Source organism: Nyctereutes procyonoides, unplaced genomic scaffold (assembly GCF_905146905.1).
Source record: "Nyctereutes procyonoides isolate TBG_1078 unplaced genomic scaffold, NYPRO_anot_genome, whole genome shotgun sequence".
Lineage (NCBI taxonomy): Eukaryota > Metazoa > Chordata > Mammalia > Carnivora > Canidae > Nyctereutes > Nyctereutes procyonoides.
In genome coordinates this window covers 29,343,727-29,365,933 of record NW_026575140.1, presented here as the reverse complement: position 1 = coordinate 29,365,933, position 22,207 = coordinate 29,343,727, and the positions used below count along the sequence as shown (strand labels likewise).

The window sequence follows — 22,207 nt, the reverse complement described above, 5'->3', positions numbered from 1 at the left end:
GGACGCTGCCAGTCTCTTCTAGGATGCCCATGACCACATCCACCCTGGGCAGAGTGCCTGGAGTCACTTCTGGGCTGCTTGGCCGGGCACCACTCTTCCCAAACACCTGGGGAGTATCTGTAAGTGCATAGCCGTGGCTGGAGGAAGGGGGCACCTGTCCAGACAGGACCAGACCCAACCCAATGCAGCCAATGCTGCCTATACCACTCCACAGCCTGGCTCCTGCGCTCCCCTCCCCGCTGTCTCTATATCCCAGGGAGTTAGGAACAGCTGTTAGGATACCCAGGGTAGGCCTTAGGGTCAGTCCTCTGAGGAAAAAGTGAAGGTGTTTGTATCCAGACGCTCAACAGACTGGTTAGTGGGGGGGCCTTGGGCCATATGCTCCGTGTGTGTGGCTTCTGGGCAGTCAGGACCCCTAGTGAGCCCTCCGTGGATGGGCCAGCTCCCTGACCAGGTGGCCCTGGTTATAAATAGGCCACCAGTGTGTGGGGGGCCTGGCAATCAAGCGTGACATTTCTTTTTTAAAGATTTTATTTATTCATGAGAGAGAGAGAGAAAGAGACACAGGCAGAGGGAGAAGCAGGCTCCATGCAGGGAGCCCGACGTGGGACTTGATCCCAGGTCTCCAGGGTCACGCCCTGGGTTGAAGGCGGCACTAAACCGCTGAGCCACCTGGGCTGCCCTCTTTTTTTTTTTTTTAAGATTTTATTAATGAAAAAAAAAGGATTTTATTAATGAGAGAGAGAGAGAGAGAGGCAGAGACAGACGGAAGGAGGAGCCAGCTCCCTGTGGGGAACCTGATGTAGGACTCGATCCCGGGTCTCAAGGATCATGCCCCGGGCTGAAGGCAGGTGCTAAACTGCTGAGCCACCCAGGGATCCCAAGTATGATTTTTCTTTTCTTTTTTAAGTGTGACATTTCTAAGGCAAACACAGTGATCTAGTCAGCCCTAGGCTTTGGCCATCTACTGCCCTGCCAGCAGAGGGCAGCCTGCCCTGGGTGTTAGGCCCCCAGCACCCTTCCTCCAGCACAGCTCACCCACTGCTGTCTTTACCAGCGTCCCTGTCCTGGGCTCGGCTGGCTCTGGGGGAGGTGGGAGATGGGCCTCCCTGGAGGCTGAGGCTCCCAGCCCCAGCCAGCCAAACCATGGCCTGTCAAACCAGAACAGTGCCTGAGCCCTTGGGTTCCCCAAGGGAAAGTGGACACCAGGGCATCTACATCCTTCTCAGGGTTGGCTTGGCTACTCATCTGTGTGGCTTTGGGCAAGCCAGGTGGTACCTAAAATCGCTTCCCAGGGCAGCTGGGAGGAGCTGGGCTTTCTGCTGGACCTGAAGGGCAGGCCTCCCAGTGGCCCCCAGCCCAGGACACCACCCATGGCCTTCAGGTCAGCATGGGCATAGGTGGAGCTGGGGCGGCTGAGGGGATTGCTGCCATGGCCTCATGTGGCCTATTCCCTCTCCCTGCTTCTAGGCAGGAAATAACCCCGTCAGCTGGGCTTGAGGCCTGAGACGGATTCCGAAGCTCTTGGCGGGTGTTTCTGCACATCTGGAGCTGCATTCTCTCTCTCTGGGCCCGAGGGAGCCCCATGTGAGGCTGCAGCTGTTGTGGCCAGTTTCCATCTCCAGGCTTCCAGGAGAAGCCTGAGTCGGGAACATTCTCTCACCACCAGGTGTGCCTGGTGAAGGAGTCTTTCTCAGCCATGGTGGGGGTGAAGGACTGACCCCCCTGCCCTCCTGTAGTGGCCTTGGTGGCTTGTCTGCTCCCCAAGGCTGCTGGCCTAGGTGGATGCACAGCCTCATCTCACACATGCACACGTGTGCAGACAGGGTCACAGATGTGTGTACACACACAGCTGTACATAGGCACCATTCACACGCACTGCCCCTCAGACTCACACCCCACAAGCCTTTCCAATGATCCCTTGTCCTGAGTATGTGGGGGTTTGTACGACGGGCACAGGGGCCCTGGCACCAGCTGGGAGGCTCCTTCTAGCAAAGGAGCTAGACCTCCTGCCTCTTTCTCCAGAGCGCCAAGGTGTCAGAGCTGCTTCCATGAAAGGCTGGAAGGAGGGCCAGGGTAGGGCTCCCATATGCTGGGCATGCTCCAGTCAGGTAGGCTCAGCTCTCTCTTGAGAGGCACCTCCCTGAGTCCTCGAAAGCACCTTCCACCCCCAACCACGGAAAGGCCACTGGAAGCTCAGAGCTAGCATCCTGCGTAGGCTGGAGGGATGGTAAGCAGGGTGCTGGTGTCTCCAGGCCAGGATGTGGAACCAGAGCCCTTGGAGGGAAGGGGTGTTCTCTCCAGCCAGCAAGTCATGGGGCAAACCTGAGTTCTGGGGTATGCAGGTATTGGCACCCTGGGGGGTAAGGGAGGGGTAGGTCCGTGAAGCCTCCGGCCCCTGCATCCTGTGCCCAACAGGAAAGCAGCCCCAAGACAAATGACCACCCAGGACCAACATCCAGCCAAACAGCAGCTTTATTAGTGATGCTGGATTCTTGACACACCAAACAGTGTGCACGCAAGTATTCCCTAGGAAGCCTCTGGAGGCAGGGACAACACTGTAGCACTTACACAGGAGTGATAGAAATAAAGCTTTGGTGTGTAGGTTTTCAGGAGAGCACAGGTTAACACTGCAAGACGAACACTTCACACAACACCAGCTCTCAATGTGGATTGGGTTTTTGGCCAAGGGGGTGAATTCTAAATGACGAGACATTGGGGCCACTCCGGGGCCCCGGCGTGAGGATGGCCCCTAGGGCTGGGGCTCGGCCCGGCCCTGCCGTTTTGCCTTCATCTGCAGGTACCGCCCTTTGCCTTCCTCAAAGCGCTTCTTCTCGTCCTCGGTCTCGGGCTGTGGACCACACACACAGAGACAGACAGGTTAGACCGGGGGCCAAGGCCGGGGCCCTGCCCCAGGAGGACTCAGAAGGCCCCACCGGGCTGCCAGGCACTGGCCTTGGGACCCACGGGAAGAAGTCCCTGTAGGGATGCCAGCAGCACAGGCACCCCCACACCACCCTTCACAGCAGGTGGAATCCCAAGCCCAGTGCCTCTATGGTAAGGAACTTCTGCTAGAAATGCAGATGATAAATGAAACATGGGAAGGAAGGCCTAAAACGCAGCCTGTGGGTGTGAGGAAGGAAGAGGGTCCCTGCTGAGTGAGGGGAGGGCTGCGTTTGGTCCACACCCAGGGAATGCTAGCAGCTCACAGCCCCTGCCCCAAAGGCAAGTGGGGATAAGCACTGGGCTGGCTGTGTGACCTTAGGAAGGCCACTTTATTGTACCAGAAGCAATAGTGATCACTTTGTGGGCAGGGAGCCCGGGATGGCAGATGACCAGGAAGTGGCTCCTTGGGTCCCACTCACCCCTTCTGTTGCTTTCCTCTGAGTAACCTAAGAAGCCATGTCCCCATACTCGGGGTAGGGGGTGAGGGGGCACAGAGCCTACTGCTCAGAGGGAATTAGCTGGAGGCTGGGTTTTGCCTGCCGACCTGGCACGACTGAACGGTGCCCCCTTTCACTTTTACGAGTAGCCTAGGTGGCTGTCAGTTTTAAGCATCAGACTTGGTTTTGGCTCAGGTCACGATCTCAGGGTGAGATTGAACCCCGCTTTGGGCTCCGTGCTCAGCAGAGTCTGCTAGAGGATTCTCTTCCTCTGCTCCTACCCCCTCTCTCCCACTCTCTCTCTCTAAACTAAAAAAAAAAAAAAAAAAAAAAAAAAGAGTGGCCTGGCCTGGCCGCTAAGGGCAGCGGTCACTCCCCAAGGCCCCATCTATTCGCTGCAAAGTTCCCTCTGGTCCGCCCTGCTCACGAATTCAGGTTGAAAGAGCTGCGCTGATTCCTCGGGGACGTTTCCTTGTGATACTTTAAGGGTGTCTGAAAGCCAAAGAAATGGGGCAGTTGCCCTTCATCCACAATGACACCAAGCCCCAGCGGCTATTTTTAGGCTCAAGTGTTTTACAGGCAAATGGTATATTGGCAAAAGAGAGAACAATCAGCCCGAGGATATAATGTCAGGTTAAACCAAATATTTCCTCCCCCTCAGCCCTCTCAGAAAGTGTTCGCTAAATGTCACCAGGTGTAAACTGTCAAAACCTCGTGGCATAGAGCCAGTGGGACATTGGGTATTTAAAGAACTGGGATCATGCTCCTTATGGTGGCTCCGGTGCCTATTTGGAGTCTTCGGAGCACATGTGGGAAGTGGTGGCTTTCCAAGACGCGTTAGTGAAGATGGCCCTCCTGCTGCTCTGGTTTCATCTCTGGCTGACTTTTAAAAAAAATGAAATTTGAGGCCATGCAATTTAACCTGAAACAGCCTAGGGAAACAAAATGTTCTCTCGGTTAGAGCAGGCAGTGCTAAGGGGGAGCCTTCTGGGGGCAAGAGGGCCAGGGGGCCCATCCCTGTTGCTGAAGGCACCCCACAAAGACCAGGCCGCATTCTGATGGGGCTGGCTCCTGTGCAACGCAGGCATAACATGCCCGGCCAGGGCTTCTCCAATGCTTCCATGTGCATAAGTCCCCCGGGGATCTTACACATGCAGATTCTGATCCAGGGGGTCTAGGGGCCTGAGATTAATTGCTTTCTTTTTTTTAAAAGATTTTATTTATTTATTCATAGACACAGAGAGAGAGGCAGAGACACATGCAGAGGAAGAGAAGCAGGCTCCATGCAGGGAGCCCGATGCGGGACTCGATCCTAGGTCTCCAGGATCACACCCCAGGCTGCAGGCGGCGCCAAACCGCTGCGCCACCAGGGCTGCCCCTTGAGATTAATTTCTAACAAGCATCCGGTGATGTGATGCTGCTGGCCTGGAGGCCACACTGAGTAGCAGGTCTCTGCCCTCTATCCATCGATCCCTGTACCAAACGGGGGACAGCCAAAGAGTCCAAGAATGCAAGGTGAAGGCCACCAGGCTGGAACAGTAGGGGCCTTCTCTTTCCCCTCTGTGGAACGTGCTTGGTGTGGCTGAGGGGAACTGTGGCTCCTATCCATCTGCAGCCAAAGGCCACAGCTCAGGAGAGCTGCATGGCCGAGCCCCTCCTTGGGGGTGGAGGACCAGCTCACAGGCAGAGTGTTTGGGTCCTGAAGGTGGCAAACAGGGGAGCTGGCTGAAGGGGAGAGCGTGGGCTGGGCCACGTGCCAAAGGTCCTCCCAGCTCCAAAGGCCCAGCCCCTCTCTGTTGGGGGTTCTGGAGTGGGCCCTCCCTCCAGCTGGTGGAGTTTCCATCCCTGGAGCAAGGAAAAGGCAAGAGGCTAGGAAAGAAAATAATTTCTCAAGAGCAAGAGCTTGGCACGGGCACGGCAGCAGGATGGAGACTCATGGCCACCCAGGCCGTTTGCAGAGTCCACGGGAGCCAGGTCCAGCCTGATGGGAGGGGTGCCTTTCCATGTCTCCAGTCCATGCTTTCTACCAGCATTTCTACAAACTGGCAGACATGGGATTTGCACAAGGAACATGGTCCCCAAGTGCTTGTGTCACCAGCCAAAGGCTCTCAGGGCTCAGAAGAGCAGGGAAGGGTCCAGGGAAGAGCAGCAAATGGAGTCGTCCCCAGGGGCACCCTAGAGTGTGGGCAGAAGTGGGTCATTCAAGGGGTGTCTGGGTGGCTCGGTCAGTTAACCATCTGCTCAGGTTATGATCCCAGGTTCCTGGGATCAAGCCCAGTGTCAAGCTCCCTGCTCAGTGTGGAGCCTGCTTCTCCTTCCTCTGCACCTTCCCCCGGCTCATGTTCTCGCGCTCTCAGTAAATAAAATAAATCTTAGGGATCCCTGGGTGGCGCAGCGGTTTACCGCCTGCCTTTGGCCCAGGGCGTGAACCTGGAGACCCGGGATCAAATCCCACGTCGGGCTCCCGGTGCATGGAGCCTGCTTCTCCCTCTGCCTATGTCTCTGCCTCTCTCTCTGTCTCTCTCTCTCTGTGACTATCATAAAAATAAAAATTAAAAAAAAATCTTAAAAAAAAAAAAAAGAAAAAAGGGGCACCTGGGTGGCTCAGTGGTTGAGCATCCGCCTTTGGCTCAGGTCCTGATCCCAGGGTCCTGGGACCAAATCCCATATTGGGCTCCCTGGGAGGAGCCTGCTTCTCCCTCTGCCTATGTGTCTGCCTCTCTGTGTCTCTCATGAGAGAATAAAAATCTTAAAAAAAAATAAGCAAAAAAACCCTTGACAGCTCTGGGAGATGCCTAGATAGACACTGGCTAGCACCACCTGCCTTCTGGATTGGGCTGGCCTGCCTTGGGACCCCCATCACACTGCATGGCCCTTCCTGGAATGGCCTTTTTTTTTTTTTTTAAGATTTATTTATTCACGAGAGACACAGAGCAAGAGAGAGGCAGAGACACAGGCAGAGGGTGAAGCTGGCTCCATGCAGGGAGCCCAACATGGGACTCGATCCCAGGGCTCCAGGATCACGTCCTGGGCTGAAGGCAGCGCTAAACCGCTGAGCCACCCCGGCTGCCCAAGGAATGGCCTCTTCATTCTGCTCCCAAACCAGCCCAGCCTCCCCGCTGGAGCTGGAGTGGCGGGGGGGAGAAGGGGGTGGCAGCAGGGCTGGCTTATCTCTGGCTTTGCTGCTTACCCATCATAAGGCTCAGAGACTCACCTATATTCCTTTTCTGTAAAATGGACCGGTATCCATCCTATAGGGTTGCTGGGAGTAGGTACCAAAGTCCTTTCAGCTGTCCCCACAAGCGAGAGAAAGAAGCCCCCCAACTCTCCATCCATCTCTTGTATGAGTCCATTTATACCAAACATTTGGAGTAAGCACAACCACAGAACACAGGCTAGTGGTGCCAGGGCCCCCTGGCACCCGGGGGAGGGCTGATGACTACGGAGCACATAGTTTCTTTTGGGGGGATGAAAATGTTCTAAAATTGACCATGGCAATCGTTGCACAGCCCTGTGAATATACTAACAGCCGCTGGATTATATGCGGTCAATGGAGGAACTACAGTATGTGATGATAGCTCAGCACCACCAGCTGTGAACAGCCCTCCTCAACAGTTCACAGAGTCAGAGAAGCTTCAGCATGGCCATGTCCCCCACCCCAATCGTGGCACACAAGGGGCTGCAGGGCAAAGGAAACGGTCAATTTAACTTGGCCCTCTCTCTACAGTGGCCAAGCTTGATTGGCTCATTCCCCACATGTGTCCCGAGCACCTCCTGTGTGCTGCTCTGTGCTAGGTGCAGGGACCCTGGGCAACAGCTTCTGGGGAGCAGCCTACACTGAGTGAGTCCTGACACATGCCAGGACCACACCAGCATATCAGAGTCTGCACAACAACCCACGAGCAGCACCAGTCATTACTGCTTCCCTTCTACTGATGACGTGCAGCAAAGAGAGGGTGAGTGGCTTGCCCAAAAGATAGCTGGTTAGTGGTAGGGCCTTGATTTGAACCTGGGCACGGCTGCTGATGTCCAGGTCATTCCATGCCAATGGGCTCTTATCGGTGGGCTCATCAGCGGCAGTGGGGGACATGGTGACCCTCCAAAGTTGCCCTGGTGAACGGGAAGGGCCTGCCCTCCCAGAACAAGCCTAGAGCCCACTTGGACATGCAGCGGTGTAGCCCCTGGGTGCTTCTCCATGTGGGAGGGAACAAGCCCATGGGCACCAGCCACTGGACTGAAAGCACCCTCTCATTCTGGTGCCAGCCTGCCAGGAGATCACGATCAGAGGTGTGTTTCTGTCCCAGCCACTCGCTCCAGCCTTGGAGCTACTCACCCCTCAGGGGCCAACAGGCCATCAAGCCTTCCAAAATGTGTGCACCAAAGGCTCTGGATGCTTCTCTCACTAGTTCAGTCAACGAGTGACTGGGGGCAGAGCCTGAAGTGCAGGTGATTCCCATCTATGCTGCTGGCACAAAACACGGTAAATTCTAGCGTCCACTCGGTGGAGGGAGAGGCCAGCGCCCAGCACCAACGTTCAATATTCCACAGCGAACTCAGCAGCTGGGATCTGCCCTCAGACAGAACTAACACCGTCTCGTGATGGATGTGGAGGCAGCTGGCCAGCTGCAGCGAGCCCGAGACATTCGCAAGGCCTTGGACGAAGGAGCCCGCCGAGGACTCATCTCTCTTTTGGTCCTGGCATGAGCCTCGTGAGCTGCGTGTTCTGGGCTCTGGAGCACCGCCCCACCAAGCCTGGGAACAGTACTGGGGTGACATCAAGGCATGGAGCACCCACCCTAGGAGGGCTGCACCCCTCCCCTCACCTGGCTGCCCTGAATGACAGTCAAAGGCAGGGAGGCTCCTCGCTGCCACCCTGCAAACAGGGGTGGGCAGGGCAGCGTCTCTGCTCTCTGTGCTGGCACAGTCCCTGCCCTGCTGGCTGGAGGATGTTCGGCCTCCCTGGGCCGTGGGTTCTGACAAACAGCCTTCCCAGCCAAGTGACGAAGAGAGGCCACCACTTCCCCACCGGGTGTGAAGCCGACGGAACAGACAGATGGCTGCCTGCACGCGGCCCCCGCCCACGGCCCAGCTGCTGCCTCCTTGCATCCCATCTCCCTCCATCCGGCAAAGTAAATAAATACATAAGTTGTTGGCTGTTGCTGTTTTTAATGGAGGGCTGGGGGTGGCGGGGAGAAGGAAAAAGCTCTTCCGTGGGAAATCACATTTGCCTTCAAGTGCCTGGAGTTGTGGGCAGGAAGAGGGCTCGGGACCATAGGGTGATAGCTCTCGGTGGCCCGAGCACCACACTGGCACCCTGGGCAAGGGTTGGGGGGGTGCTCGGACCTTGGAGCACCACATCCCAGGGCATGAGGAGGTGCCCACGTGGTGGAAGGGACGGTGGACAGGTGGTCCACAGGGGCTTGGTCCCCGCCTTCCCCGGCAAGCTTCACCCACCTATAAATTGGGGACTCGAGAGTGTGGCATGGCCAGGCATTTCTTGCAGTGCCAGCAGAAGGCTGCCCATGTGCAGGAGTCACGCCATGTATGCATGTGCATACCCATGAGGTAGCCATGTCGCAGACAAGAGTCCTTACTATCTGCCAACCCATAGCACTGCCCGTGGGGGAGAGGGGTGGGTGGCCCTGGGGGTCATCTTCACAGCTGGCCACAGAGACCAGGGCTCGAAGATGCCCCTGCCCCTCTGCTCAGGGAGCCCCGTGGCTCCCGCCTGCCAGCTGCAGGGGCCTCAGATCTGTGTCCTCTCCTCCCTCCTCCTGCTCTCCTGCCAGATGCTGTCTTCCGGGCTCCCTTCCACGGGAGGGAAGCCTGTGGCTCGCAGAGCCTAACGGTGCAGACCAAATGTTTTCCAGTTTGCATTTTCTGTGCTGCGAGAACACACATTTGGAACTTGGCACGGAGGGCGAGTGACTAAGTCCCACCCTTGGTAAAATCAATAGCTTGTCCTTTTTGTAATTAACGAATGTCTGGTGTGAAGAGGGTTTCCCGTGGTGACAGAACAACTTCCTGCGAGCCGGAGGGACACAGACATTCTTAATTAGGAAACCACGCACGCACCCTCTCCCGTCTTTGTAATGGGAGACAGGAGGGATCTTGGGACAATTGTGCAGGCAATTAGGATGTCTTCTGATGACTGGGGCCACTCAGCACAGGACGAACTTGGCATCCAGGACCCCTAGACTAGCAAGCAGTCCTGTCCCCAGAGCGGGGCTCCCCCCATGGACACAACCTCAGCAGGCGGGTCCGGGCACCTGGGAAGCCACCCTTGATGGCAGGCAGGTGACAGAGCTCTCACCACTTGGCCTGAGGCACCCACAGGGGGCTCATCGTGGCGGCCTCCACTGGCAGCTCTAACAGTGAGATGGCTGTAGAACCTTGAGCACTCTCATTGGGGCTCCTCACCCCGCTGCTAGGCTCAGCCTCCAGCATGTCTGCTCTGCTGTGCAGCCAAGGACTCCCCTAGGAGAGGCTGGCAGCATGGGGCCACGGGAAAGGCAGGGGAGGGGGGCAGTCTCCGGTAGAGAAGGTGAAGAGGACTCGGTCCTATTGGCCGGCTTCCCCCAGGTATTGTGGGGGGTGTCACAGCACTTGCTCCTCACACCTGGGCTGACACGGCTGTCCTCTCTGGACAGTGATAAAGACCGTAACTGCCATTTGCAGAGGCTGGGCCTGGCCTCACTTGAGTCCTCGGCCCCATGTGTGTTCATGTGCTGTGTGTTGAGTCTGTCTTTCCTGCCGTCTGTCTGAAGCCAGCACTGTGCCTGGGACACAATGAGGGCAGGACACATCTGCTGAATGAGTGATGAGCAAACCAACCGAAGAGCAAAACAAAAGAGCCTTAACTCCAAATTGGTGTAGTCTTTTTGTTAAAGATCCAAAACCAGTGGTTTTGCTCATAGGACACACAGTTAAGCATCATCTGTCCCCACTCAAGTCTAGAGCTCAGCCCACTGACGGGCTCAAAGGAGCCTACATGGGTGACAAAGGCATGAGCAGGAGTGTACAGCGTGCCAAGGTGGGGATGAAGCCCCCAGAAGGAGGAGCTCCTCCCCTGCTGGCAGTGCTGACATGCTTCACCCTGAGTCTGTGTGTGCGAGCACGCAGGGAGGCCCTTCTGCATCCTTCCTACCACCAAGGTGGGACAGAGAGAGGGGTCCAGGGCCTGTTTCTTACCCGTACCTCTGAGTACACTTTGAGTACTGTGTCCCTGGATTCACAGGGCCTTTGCCACAGGACTCCACCTTGCAAAGAAAGCATGGTGCCACCAGGCAGCAGGTTTTCATATAAGCTGGGGGTGGGTGGCACCACATTCCACCCTGGGGCACACCAGGCACCAGCCTGTCCTGCTGCGCACCCCTCTGTGGGGGTCAGCAACCTTCATAGGTCTCTCCCCTCGTTTACTGTCCAACGTGGCTGCAGCGGAACCTGGGGCTCCCTGATGTACTGGGATCCCCGCCTTTCCACTGTAGGTCTCCCCCACGGGCCTCCCCTCCTGCAGCTGCCTTCTGGCACCACACAGAATTAGGCCTAATGTTGCCCTCTGAGAGCCCGCCTCTGGGTTTCCAGCTCTAAGGAAATTAAAACAGCAAGGGGTTCCCTGGACTTGAAAACAACGCCAACGAAGCAACAAGACTGGTATTTCATGAGTAGAAACCACCAGCATTTTAACAAGAAAAGGTTTATCACTGGTGCCATGAGCCCTCCCATTTGGACACCAGGCTGGTGAATGTTAACTGAATGGTCTCCAAAACACATGCCACTTGGGCAAAGAGGCCGTTAGGGAGCAGCCAGGGACACAGTGGAGTTTCCGAGGGCATGGTCAGAGGAAGAGCCTGGGCTCAGCAGAGCATGTGAAGGCCGTGCAGGTGGGGCACCCACAGCTGAGATTCTCCTAGGCCACCGACATTCCCCAGCACTATGCTTTTGGATGAAAGGAGCAGCTTCAGGACCCTGGCATTATCTCATCACAAGACAGACTCTCTGTGAAGCCTCCAGAACCAAGGGAGAGAACAGAACACTGGGCAGAGAAGCTTGGTGAGCAGTCCAGTCCCTGACACACCCCTGTGCAAGGAAGCAGCGAGTACAGCTTCCCTTGGTACCATGGCTGCTCATACCCTTCCAGGAACAGGGTTGAGCTGCTGCACTACAGTGCATCTGAATTTCTGAAGTCAGGGAGTAACTGGAAGTCATTCTAGTACAGTGAGCATCCAGGATGTTGACATGTCTTCCCAGGCAGGAAGGGGCCGGTGGGGTGGGTGCCCTCCGAGCACACGTTCTCACTGTACTCTGGGTAGAGCTCACCGGCTGGGGTAAGCCTTGCTCTAAAAGGACAGAAGGATGGCCACCCGATTTCCTCACCACCTCCCGTTTTAACCTAGAAAATACTTTCTTGTCATTCAGTGGCTGAGGCTGAGGCTGCTGGGTCTAGGCCCTGGTCCACTGTGCCTCAGCCTTTCCTGGTGGTCCTCACGTTTCTGGAAACTAAAAAGGTCTAGAAAAAAATCACCCATAGGTGGTGTTGGGACCAACTTGATGCCAGGTCCCCAAGTGGCTTCCTCCATCTCTCTGCACAGGCCCCTCTCCAGCCCCGCTCAGTGAAATCTGGGGCGTGTCCTCTACCCCCAAGGTCAGAGGTCATAGCCACAGAGAGGCCTTCAGAGGGAGGCAGGGCAGCAAGGGGCCCTGGACTTGGTGTCCAGACCAGCAGCCTGGCTCCATGCTCTGCATTTGCCTCTTTAGTGATTAGCCTGGGAAGTGCCGGCAGCTGCTGGACTCGGTGCAGCCTCCCTAGCATAAAATATTCATCAAGAAAAACCCCAAACAGCAACGCTGTCTTCCGTGTCAGCTGGGCCCTGGGGATGGAAGCTAAAAATAGACGGGAGGTAGAAGAATTGCTGACAGCAGGGGGTGGGGGTGGCGAGGAGGGGAGGAGGGCTGAGTGCCCCCCATGGGCACACACATTGGCTATGGGGAGCACATGGGCTTTGGGAGACAGATGCTGCTCAGATGGTGGTCCTCGAGTGCCAGGGACAGGCTGGAGCTGAAAACCCCTCTCTGGGGTGTCACCAGCCCTCCCTGCCAGAGGCTGGGCCCCAGGACACCTTCGTGAAGAATCAAAGACCATCTTTAATTAGCAAGCAGTAACATCCAGGATCAGCAATGAGGACATCGCTAACCCCTGGCCCCTTAAACCCAGGGATTTGGTCACTGTCCCCGTCATTCAAGCAGGTGTCTTTTCCCACCATCCTTCTGCAGCCCTGCTAGGCACCAGTACCTCTTTCTCTGGGCTGGCCCTCACCTAGGACTGACATCCCCCTGTCCCATGTCATGGGTCTCTAGAAAGGGCACAGACAGCTTGCTGGATCTATAGACTGGCCCAGACCCAGGACTGTTTCCTGTGTCTGTGAAGGTCATAGTACCCCCACAAAGGGCTCCCTGACCGCAGGTACTCTCCACAGGAGACTGGACCCCTCTCAGCCGCAGCACTCGTCTACCCAGTGGGCTGAGTTCTGGGGTGCATGTAAGGTGGGGGCTGCAGGGGCAGCCACGGCCCCTTCAAACAAGCCCACAGCAGCTGCTGAGCTCTTGGGCGGGTGAGCCTTACAAGTCAGCAATGGTTAGCACTTTGGGCCTTGCCAGAAAACCCTGTCAATTCATGTTTACTCAGAATGGGCCTCTGCAAAATGAAGATGGTTTGACTCCTTGACTGTTCTTATTCTCATACCCATTTGGGGAGCCCTGTAGGCTTCTGTACTCACTCAGCTGACAGGAGAGGAAACAGCGCAAGTGGTCAGAAGGCTAAGTCCCGGGGCTGGGCCTGGCAAGGATCAGCTGGGTGGCCTCAGGTGTCTTCCTGTCCCCTTGCCCCTCTTATGGGTGGCCACCTCTGGCCCCCAGGGCTCAAGTCCCTGGTTCCTTTTACCTGGATAGTCTCTGGGAAACAGCTCCCCTGCCCCTAGCACCAGGCCCTGCTGCAATGCAGCCCTGTCCACAAGGCCCTCCTTGGAAGGGACCTACTCAGGTAGCGACAACTGTCTCAGGGAATGCCGATCCCCTACCTCCTGCTTCTTCCCTTGTGACCCTCAGGAGCATCTAACGTAGTCCAGTGTTCCTACCTGCTCCCCCCAGGAGGGCAGCAGTTCCAGCAGAGCACAATGAACAGCAGCAGACAAGTGTGAAGCTCCCAGAATCCTCCTCCATCCTTTGTGGTGCGCACTATGGCTGTCCCCCCAGTACAGATGCAGAAACAGGTGCACCAAATACGAGCCAGGGACCACACCATTAGAACTCCTGGAGCTCTGACCAGAAGCAGGTGGCAGGATACCCACACTCACGTGTGTGCCTGACAGTATGAGCGTGCCTGCAACAGTGAGGGGAGGGAGGCCCTGGGGTGTTTAGGGACCTGCAGCTGCCAACTGTCCAGCAGGGCACTGAGCAGCGGGGTGGAGAAAGATGGCTGGAGAGGTGAGCAAGCCCATGAGGCCCCCACAGGCATTTTCCTGAGCCCCTCTGTTCTGGGCATCTTGGAGTCACATACCAGGCCAGGGCTGGATCCAAAACAAATGCATATGCACCAGAGGGTTTGAGATGGTGCTGGGTGCCCAGAGATGGTATGGGGATAGGAGAGAGTCACTGGGCAGTGGTGGGGTCAGGCTTTATCTTGAGTGTGCAGGGAAGACCATCTAAAGACAAACTCTCTGAAAAACAGGGGAAAGAGCTGACTCCATGATGGTCTGAGGGAAGGTGTCCAGGCAGAGAACAGCATGTGCAAAGTCCCCGAGGCAGGAATGAGTCTGGAGGCCGAGGCCAGAAAAGCCAACTTTGCTGTGCTGCACTGTGTTGATGGCACAGAGGCCGCTGAGCAGATCAGGTAGGAAAGGGAGAAAATCTGATTTTAGCAAACTCCCTTGGCTCCAGTGTGGGGTCGGAGCAAGGGCAGCAGGAATGGAGGCGGCAGGACAACTCAGGGCTGAGCAGGGATCCAGCCATGGATGCGGCCTAGAGACAGTGGGTATGGTGGGGTAAGCAAGAGAGAGGACAGAGGAACCAGGCACATTCTCAGACTCACTGAGTAGAGGGAACCCGTGAGGACCAGTGGGGTTTTTTGGGGGAAAGATAACGAGTTCAGTTCAGGATAAATCATGTTTGAGGTGCATGTGGAGACCCTATGGGAGAGAGGCAGAGTTGGCAAAGGGCAGGTGGAGACAGGCTGCAGAGGAGGCCCCACAGCCACACCACGGGTCTCACTACCATGGTGGCCTGTGTGCTAACACCCCCTACACACACAGGGTCTCGGGGGGCCTCAGGCAGGCCACCAGCCACAGGGTTGTCCTCAGCATGTGGAGAAAGCAGAATGGGAGAGCCTTGTTCCCAGCCGGTGTGAGAAGTGAGGTCTTAGTTACAGTGTGTCTGTAACGAAGGTTTTCATTGGCTGGGGCCACAAAAGTGCCAGGTGCTCAAGAGAACCCACCCTGCCCAGGCCACTCTGCCCCCTCACCCTCACCCCATAGAGGCAGGAAGCTCAGACCATGGCCCCAGAGGAGTGGCCTCTAGCAACAGATGTGCAGTGTGGCTCGAGGAGAAATAAGGGGCAGCCCAAGCAGCGCAGTTGTGCGCTGGACCCACACCCAGGACTGGATGGAGGACGACCCTCCACAAGTGCCTGAGTCTTGCTGGTCTGAGGGGTCCTTGCAGGCCGACAGCGAAGCCAGCAGCGGGGCCCCACTCCCCAGGGCTGGGGCGGTGTTGGCTTTGAGGAGTGGGCTGCAGGTTCGTTGGCAGGTGCTCCAGGCGGGACCCCTACTGTGACCGTGCTGGTAAACGATGTGTGAGGCTTATGGTAAAACCATCATTGGCCTCGAGAGATCGGGAAGCAGCGTGCATGCATTTGTCCATTCATTCCCTCAATACACAGTTCCCGAGCACCTCCCAGCCGAGCATCCTCACCACCCATCCACCACCTTCCCCAGTCCCCACCTTGAACCTTGGCTCCCTTACTCTCAAGTGCCCCATGGCCAGCACTTGTCAATTTGTTGGGATTCCAGCTGCGAGACCCTTCAGGATTGCAGTGGCAGCAGCCCACATGGGGGGCTGTGTGGACAGACACCTGCCACCTCTCTCTGTATGCCCAGGTCAGAGCCTGGGCAGGTGGCCGGGGCTGGGAAGGGCCATGAGACTCCCAGGTCCAGCCCTGTGATGTAGGGGTCTGGCCTGGTCCCCATCAAGCAGGACACTCAGGCCAAGACTCCTTGAGAAACTGTCCCTTGGGAAGGTCCTTAGCCCCTTTCATACATAGTATTGGGAACCCCTGGGCTCTGTACTAACCCTCCAGAGGTAACCCCCAGAGCAAGGAGCTGGTGAAGAGGTTTCGTGTCCTGTCTGCCTGGTCTGACCTTATAGTCTACAGGGGCAGTGCAGCCAAGGTCACTGGGCCAGGGAGCCACCAGGCCAGGGCTCTCCTCCCCAGAATGTACTCATAGGACTCAGTCTTCCCTGGAAGCTCTATGCGTGCTGACTGGGCACCCCCAGCAGGGCAGGTGGTCACTCACCACGAGTTGGGGCACAGGCAGTGACTTGCCCTCCTGGCTCAGGGACACATAGGTGAAGAAAGCACTGGCAGCCCGGTAGCGCTTCTGTGAGTTGTCCACCACGGGGTCGGCATCCACCAAGACCTCGATCTCCATGGATTTATTGCTTGTGAAAGTCATGCGCCCAGAGATGGTAATGACACAGCCTGCAGAGCACACACAGGGGGTTAGCCGAGGGCGCAGATGGAGGAGCCGGGTGCAGGGGAGGGCACGGATGGCAGGGTCACTGAGGGCGTTAGAGGACACCTGGTTAGGCAGCGTCTACAACTACAAGGACATCAAAACGATGAGCTCTCACAGTGCCTCGTTAGTAGCCCTTGAATGTTTACCTTCCTCGGGAGCAGGCGTTTACTCTCAACATTTCTGTGAACATTCAGAGTGGTGGCTGTCACCTGGCAACCTGGCCCCCAACCTACTTTTGGGCGGCTGCAGGGTGAGCTGGTTCTGTTCTTCAAAAGTAACACTGAGGCCAAGCCAACCCACATTGTCCACACCATGGCCTTACTTGTGCCACACAGCTGCCCCATGTTTGTCTAAGCGCCACTCAAGAACCTCTTCTATCCTCTTAGTACCTTCCCAGCATCCCAGCTACTGTTCCTGATGCCAGTGTGATGGCAGCCTTGGATGCCTGGGAAGGCCAGCGCTCACCTGACCATGTTCCTACATCCCCAGAGCCGCTGTGTGTACTTCAGCCCACATCCTCCTACACTTACGTCCAGGCTCTCCTCTCATCAGGCTGGCTCATGGGACCAGAGCTCTCCTCGGAGCCATGGACACTACCTTCCCACAACATACCCATGGCCCTGTCGTAGGTTAGGGTCCCCAGGTGCTCACCTCCCGCCTGGACTAATGTGGTTTCCTTTGTTGATTATGATGAAGTCCAAAGTCCTACATTCCTGTAACACAATTCCAGGTGACCCGCTCCCTCTCAACCTCAACCCCAACCTCCCTGTATCCCCAGTGGGATGGCCTCTGGGTCATGACTATCCACCCTGGCAGCTACTTCCCAACCTAGAGTGGCTCTTCTGCCCCCACCCTCCTGTACGTGGGCTCTTGCCTACCATCTAGCCTTGCTCCCTTCAACTCACGGAGCCCCGTTTTTCCCTATAAACAGACATGCCTTGCCTCACAGGCTAACTACAAGGAAGACACGAGACGAACGAGGTGCTAACCTTGTGCCCCAAGGCAGAAGGCACTCAGCGCAATCATTATCATCACCAATGGTATGGTTCTGGACCACAAGGCAGCACTAATCCTCAGGGATTTATAGAGGAAGGGCTGATATCTGGTTGCACCCCTAGCAAGGTGTTACGAGAAGAGCTCACCCAGCCCCACTCCCTGGAACCACTGCTGGCTGTGGGGACCTTTCAACAACCCTGGGAACCCTGAGGTCCTAGCTCCAAGGAGACAAGTGCTACAAGACACATTTAAAGACCCGGAAAGACGGACAAGTCAAGACAGTTTGGTGAGTTAGGGGTGAGTGTGTGGGCAGGCTAGAAGCAGTTATTTCAGGTTATCAAGTACCAGAATGTTCCATGCCACATCCAGTGTCATACTTACAGGGAGTGCTTCATGTCCTGAACAGCCATTTCCGGGAGGGAAGGAAGGAAGGTCAGTGACAAGTGCCATTATGTGAGCTATAAGGGTAGGGTCATGAACAAAGCACCCAGCACACACCTGGGGCTCGGCTCAAGGGTCAAGGGTCAGTGGGCAAGTCCTGCCACTCTTCTGGAGGGAGCTGCCTCCGTGACCAACAGGGACATACCACTCATAAGCTCACTAGGCCCTGCCCAAATCACAGAAGGGTCAGCAGCCGGGATGCAGTGGCTCCTTGCACCCAGAGCAGAATGGGAAAGGTACAAATGCACCTCTCTGTGTTCTTTCTTTTTTCTTTTCTTTTCTTTTCTTTTCTTTTCTTCTTTCTTTCTTTCTTTCTTTCTTTCTTTCTTTCTTTCTTTCTTTCTTTCTTTCTTTCTTTCTTTCTTGTTTTATTTATTTATTCAGGAGAGACACAAAGGGAGAGAGGCAGAGACACAGGGAGAGGGAGAAGTAGGCTCCATGCAGGGAGCCCGATATGGGACTTGATCCCGGGGCTCCAGGATCACACCCTGGGCTGAAGGCGGCGCTAAACCACTGAGCCATCCGAGCTGCCCTCCCTATGTTCTTTCTATAATCGTGTCCCCTCTACCCTCTGAGAACTTGTGATCGCCACCACGGGTACTCTGCTGAGAGAAATGTAACAGATCAATTCTGCGTATGGTTTCGGGGGGTTAGGACATCCCTGAGGTGCTCCGTGTCCCCAAGTTGAAGGCTATGTTTTGAATGACCCCTTAGGTGCACTCATTTGGAAGCATGGTCACAGCCTGTGTCTGAGTGAACCTGGCATGAACGAGGCACCACAGACATGTCCGTGGACCAGCCTAGAGTACAACTGACCACATTCAGCCAGGGTCTACGTGCCTTTTAAGAGAACACACAGCATCCAGGCTCAACCTGCTCACCTCCAGTGACCGCCACTCCTATCTCACAAGGCCAGAGGTCTTGGGGGGCAGGTGCTCACAGCCTGGAAGGTGGTGAGGACAGAGGCCATCATGTGCAGGGTACTGGTGGACAGAACCTGCTCTGAGGCTCAGCCTGGGCTGGCTTCTCTTCCTGCCCTTCCTCGAGGCTCCTGCAGTGATTTCTCACTGGATCAGAGCCTGAACCAGGTGCCTGCTGGCCCCTTTGTCATACAGGCTGGGTGAGGCTGAAGAGCCACTATGTCAACGTGGTTCACTGGGGAACATGGGGCTTGGACACAAAGCCAGAAGCAGGATGCTCAGAGATCTCATGGAGACCTTTCCCATGAGTTCTGGTTCATTCCATCCCAGGTACAGGGGCAGGACCACAGGACCACAGAAAGGGTTGCCAGGCCAACCCCGAACCCAGCCTGAAATGCTGGGAGACCACCTGACACACGGAAGGATGCCAATCAGTGGCCGGCTTGTGTTCTTGTTCACTTCTGTTTGCCCAAGGAGCTGCAGACGGGGGATCAGGACCCGCTGGGCACAGTAGCCACGTGCTCCAAGGCTCTCTGTGGGGGACAGTGTTGGCTGAGTGGTCACTGAAACACTGCCTGGGGACATTTCCACTAGGTTACATGTCCAAGTCCACCCAAAGAATGGCTTGTTTGTTTAAAAGACCGGGTGTGATCAGCTAAAGGGGGAAAACAGTTGCTATCATTGGTGCTTGGAGCCATGAGCCCACCCAGGATAGGCTCACGGTGTTAGGCCACCTCCCAGCCCTGGGGAAGGGAGGCCAGGAGAGGGCACCCAGTTCTCTGAGCTGCCGAAGTGGGAACAGCCAGCCATTCCCTACTGAGCATCTCCGTGAAAGAAAGGTAGGCTCTCTGAGGCCTGGAGCAGCCCCGAGATGGCCCTGGGGAGGACCCTGGAATCCAGGCTCTGGGGTACACCGGGCAGGCGGCCAGCCGGGAACTACACAGTCAGTGCCTTGGCTTCCTCATCTGCAAACAGGCACAGGGGCAGCTGTCTCTCAGGGAGATTGTGAGGAACCGCTGAGCCTGCCAACGTGGTCAGCTGGAGGTCACTTGCCCACATTAATTATGTCACGTGGATGTAAGCCCAGGATAGAAATTTCTGGTAGGGTCTGGGTACTCTTCTGCTTAACAGCCCTCCAGGAAATGCCACCTTAAGTCCAAGGGCAGAGTGTGCCCACTTAATACTCTCAGAGTCTTTGGGTGGAGAAATCGCACTGGTACAGAATAAGAAGCAACGTCTAAAACAAATCACGTTTTTCTTCTGGAGGGGGCATGTATACACAGGCCAAGAAGCTGCTTCTAAGACTGTCTATATGACTAAAACAGGTTACTGCATTAGCAAGGGAGATTTTCTGTTTTCAGCTTGTGAAGAACACAGGGTAGCGAAGCATTAAAAAAACCTGCCATTTAAGGGGAGGCCTGGGTGGCTCAGTGGTTGGGCATCTGCCTTGGCTCAGGTTGTGATCCTGAGGTCCTGGGATCAAGTCCTGCATCAGGCTCCCCCAGGGAGTCTGCTTTCCCTCTTTCTCTGTGTCTCTCATGAATAAATAAAATCTTTAAAAAAAACCCTGCCCTTTCTCTCTGGGTCCCAGGAGATCAGCAACTTGCCAGCTCTGACGCTGAGACATGACCACAGCAGTCACGGTCCCTGCATGGGAAGGGGACTGAGAGCGTGTTCTGAGAGGCCGAGACTCAGGACCCCAGCGCCAGCTCTCTGTAAGAGGCCAAGAGCCGCCAGGAAGCTCACCACCTCTGCCGCCTCTCTGACAGCTCCCAAACCTTGGAGATGCCAGGTATCTACAGCTGAGGGCCTGGGACAGACTGAGGGGCACTTCCTCTCACGCTGCTCTGAAACCCCCAAGGGTTCTTGCCCTCCTGTGCTCTCTGCCACAGGCCTGTCTACAGAGCTTATTGGATAAGACACAGGGCGGGGGAAAGGCAGAGCTTAGAAATGGTCTGGAACCTTATCTGCCTCTGTGTCACGTGGCATTAATGGACTACGATGGCAGGGGGACCAACAGCCCCCAAAGATGTCCACGTCCTGATCCCTCAAACCTGTGAATTATGTGACCTTTTCTTTTTTTTATTTTTTTTATTTATTTATGATAGTCACAGAGAGAGAAAGAGAGAGGCAGAGACACGGGCAGAGGGAGAAGCAGGCTCCATGCACCGGGAGCCCGACGTGGGATTCGATCCCGGGTCTCCAGGATCGCGCCCTGGGCTAAAGGCAGGCGCCAAACCGCTGCGCCACCCAGGGATCCCTATGTGACCTTTTCAAATGTGCTTCGGTGGAGGACTGTGAGGTGGGGCGACCAGCCTGGATTATCCAGGTGAGCCCAATGTCATCACAAGGATCCTCCCAAGTGGATGAGGAGGCCAGAGCAGAGGCTCAGGTAGACATGACAACAGAAGCAGGGTCAGGGAGATGCTATCCAGCAGACTTTGGAGATGGAGGAGGGGCCACAAACCAAGGAAGGCAGGCAGCCTCTAGAAGGTGGAACAAGCAACAAGTGGATTCTCTCCTAGAGTGTCCAGAAGGAACAGCACCCTGACTTCAGCCAGTGAGACCCGGGTCAGACTTCTGACCTCCAGAACTGGGGAGACAGCAGATCTGTGTTGTTTCTGCCATTGTTTTTGGTAAACTGTTACAGCTACCATAGAAAATCATTTCAACTACCTAGATAGATGCGACTCTGGCTGATTTTAATGTGGTCCAGGTTTTCGGGGATGCTACTGACTCTAAATCACTAGTAACTATACAATTGGGAGCTCGATACTTTATAAAGCTTTATAAAGAGAATATTACTTTTAAATGGTTTTATTGTACATTTCTACCACTTAATGTGACATTTCCATGTTTCAAGCAGAGATTCTATGACAATACAAAGAATCTAGAAATCTAATGAAGCTCCAAATAAAAATGAACGGATCCCAAAGGCAACTGAGCCAGGGTCCTGGCAGCCACATGGTCGCAGACCTGGTGGGTTTCTGGGGGGTAAAGGTGGTGGGTGGCAGCAAGTGGAAATCCGTTCCATCAATGGCCCAGAAAGTCAATACTTGCAGTTATTTTGCCACAAAGTATCCAACAAAAATGAAGGGACACAACTTTTTAATGTTTTTAAGTTCAGTCTCTTCTCTAGTGGTTCCAACCATCAATATATATAACTGAATTTGAGAGTTGGAGCTGGTATCAAATTCCTCTTGTGAATTCCAGAAAAAAAGCAGAGGCCCCTGAATACCACCAAGAAGCTGAGAAGCTGGCCCTATCTAGTGAACCTCAACTGGGCCCCCTGAGGTCTGAGCGGGGTGCCCCTGTGGATGGCATGCTGGTGGTACCCTGGGAGCACAGGCTGCCTTGCAGGGAAAGCTCCGCACCCCACTCTGTGGAAACCTGGGTGGCAGTGGGACCCTGCTGAGGGGGGCACTGAGGCACCATGCTTTGTACTGAGCATCCATATGACATCTAGGGGTCTACAGAAATCCCTGCTAAAGCATCAGACACTGGGGATGGAGTCCAGACAGCCCAGAGATTAGGGCTGTCCAACAGACTTCAGTGATAGTGAAAATGTCCTCTCTAGGCCATCTTATACAGCAGCTACCAGCCACACGTGGCTCCTGAGCACCTGAAATGTGGTGAGTGGCATGGAAGAGCAGTAGTTTCCATTTTGCTTACCTTTAAT

General features: G+C 55.5%; 1 protein-coding gene across 3 annotated transcripts in view; it reads right to left on the bottom strand.

Moving 5' to 3' along the window:
- Window positions 1-2,457: 2,457 nt before the first annotated feature.
- ACOT7 (acyl-CoA thioesterase 7) overlaps window positions 2,458-22,207 on the bottom strand; it is a 102,288-nt gene continuing 82,538 nt past the window's right edge. For all 3 annotated transcript variants that reach the window (XM_055306381.1, XM_055306382.1, XM_055306380.1), the window contains 2 exons: window positions 15,950-16,134; window positions 2,458-2,851 (listed from right to left, as the gene is read on the bottom strand). In XM_055306381.1, the coding sequence (XP_055162356.1) occupies window positions 2,753-2,851; window positions 15,950-16,134 (284 nt within the window). In that variant the 3' untranslated portion in view covers window positions 2,458-2,752. The remainder of the gene's footprint in view (window positions 2,852-15,949; window positions 16,135-22,207) is intronic.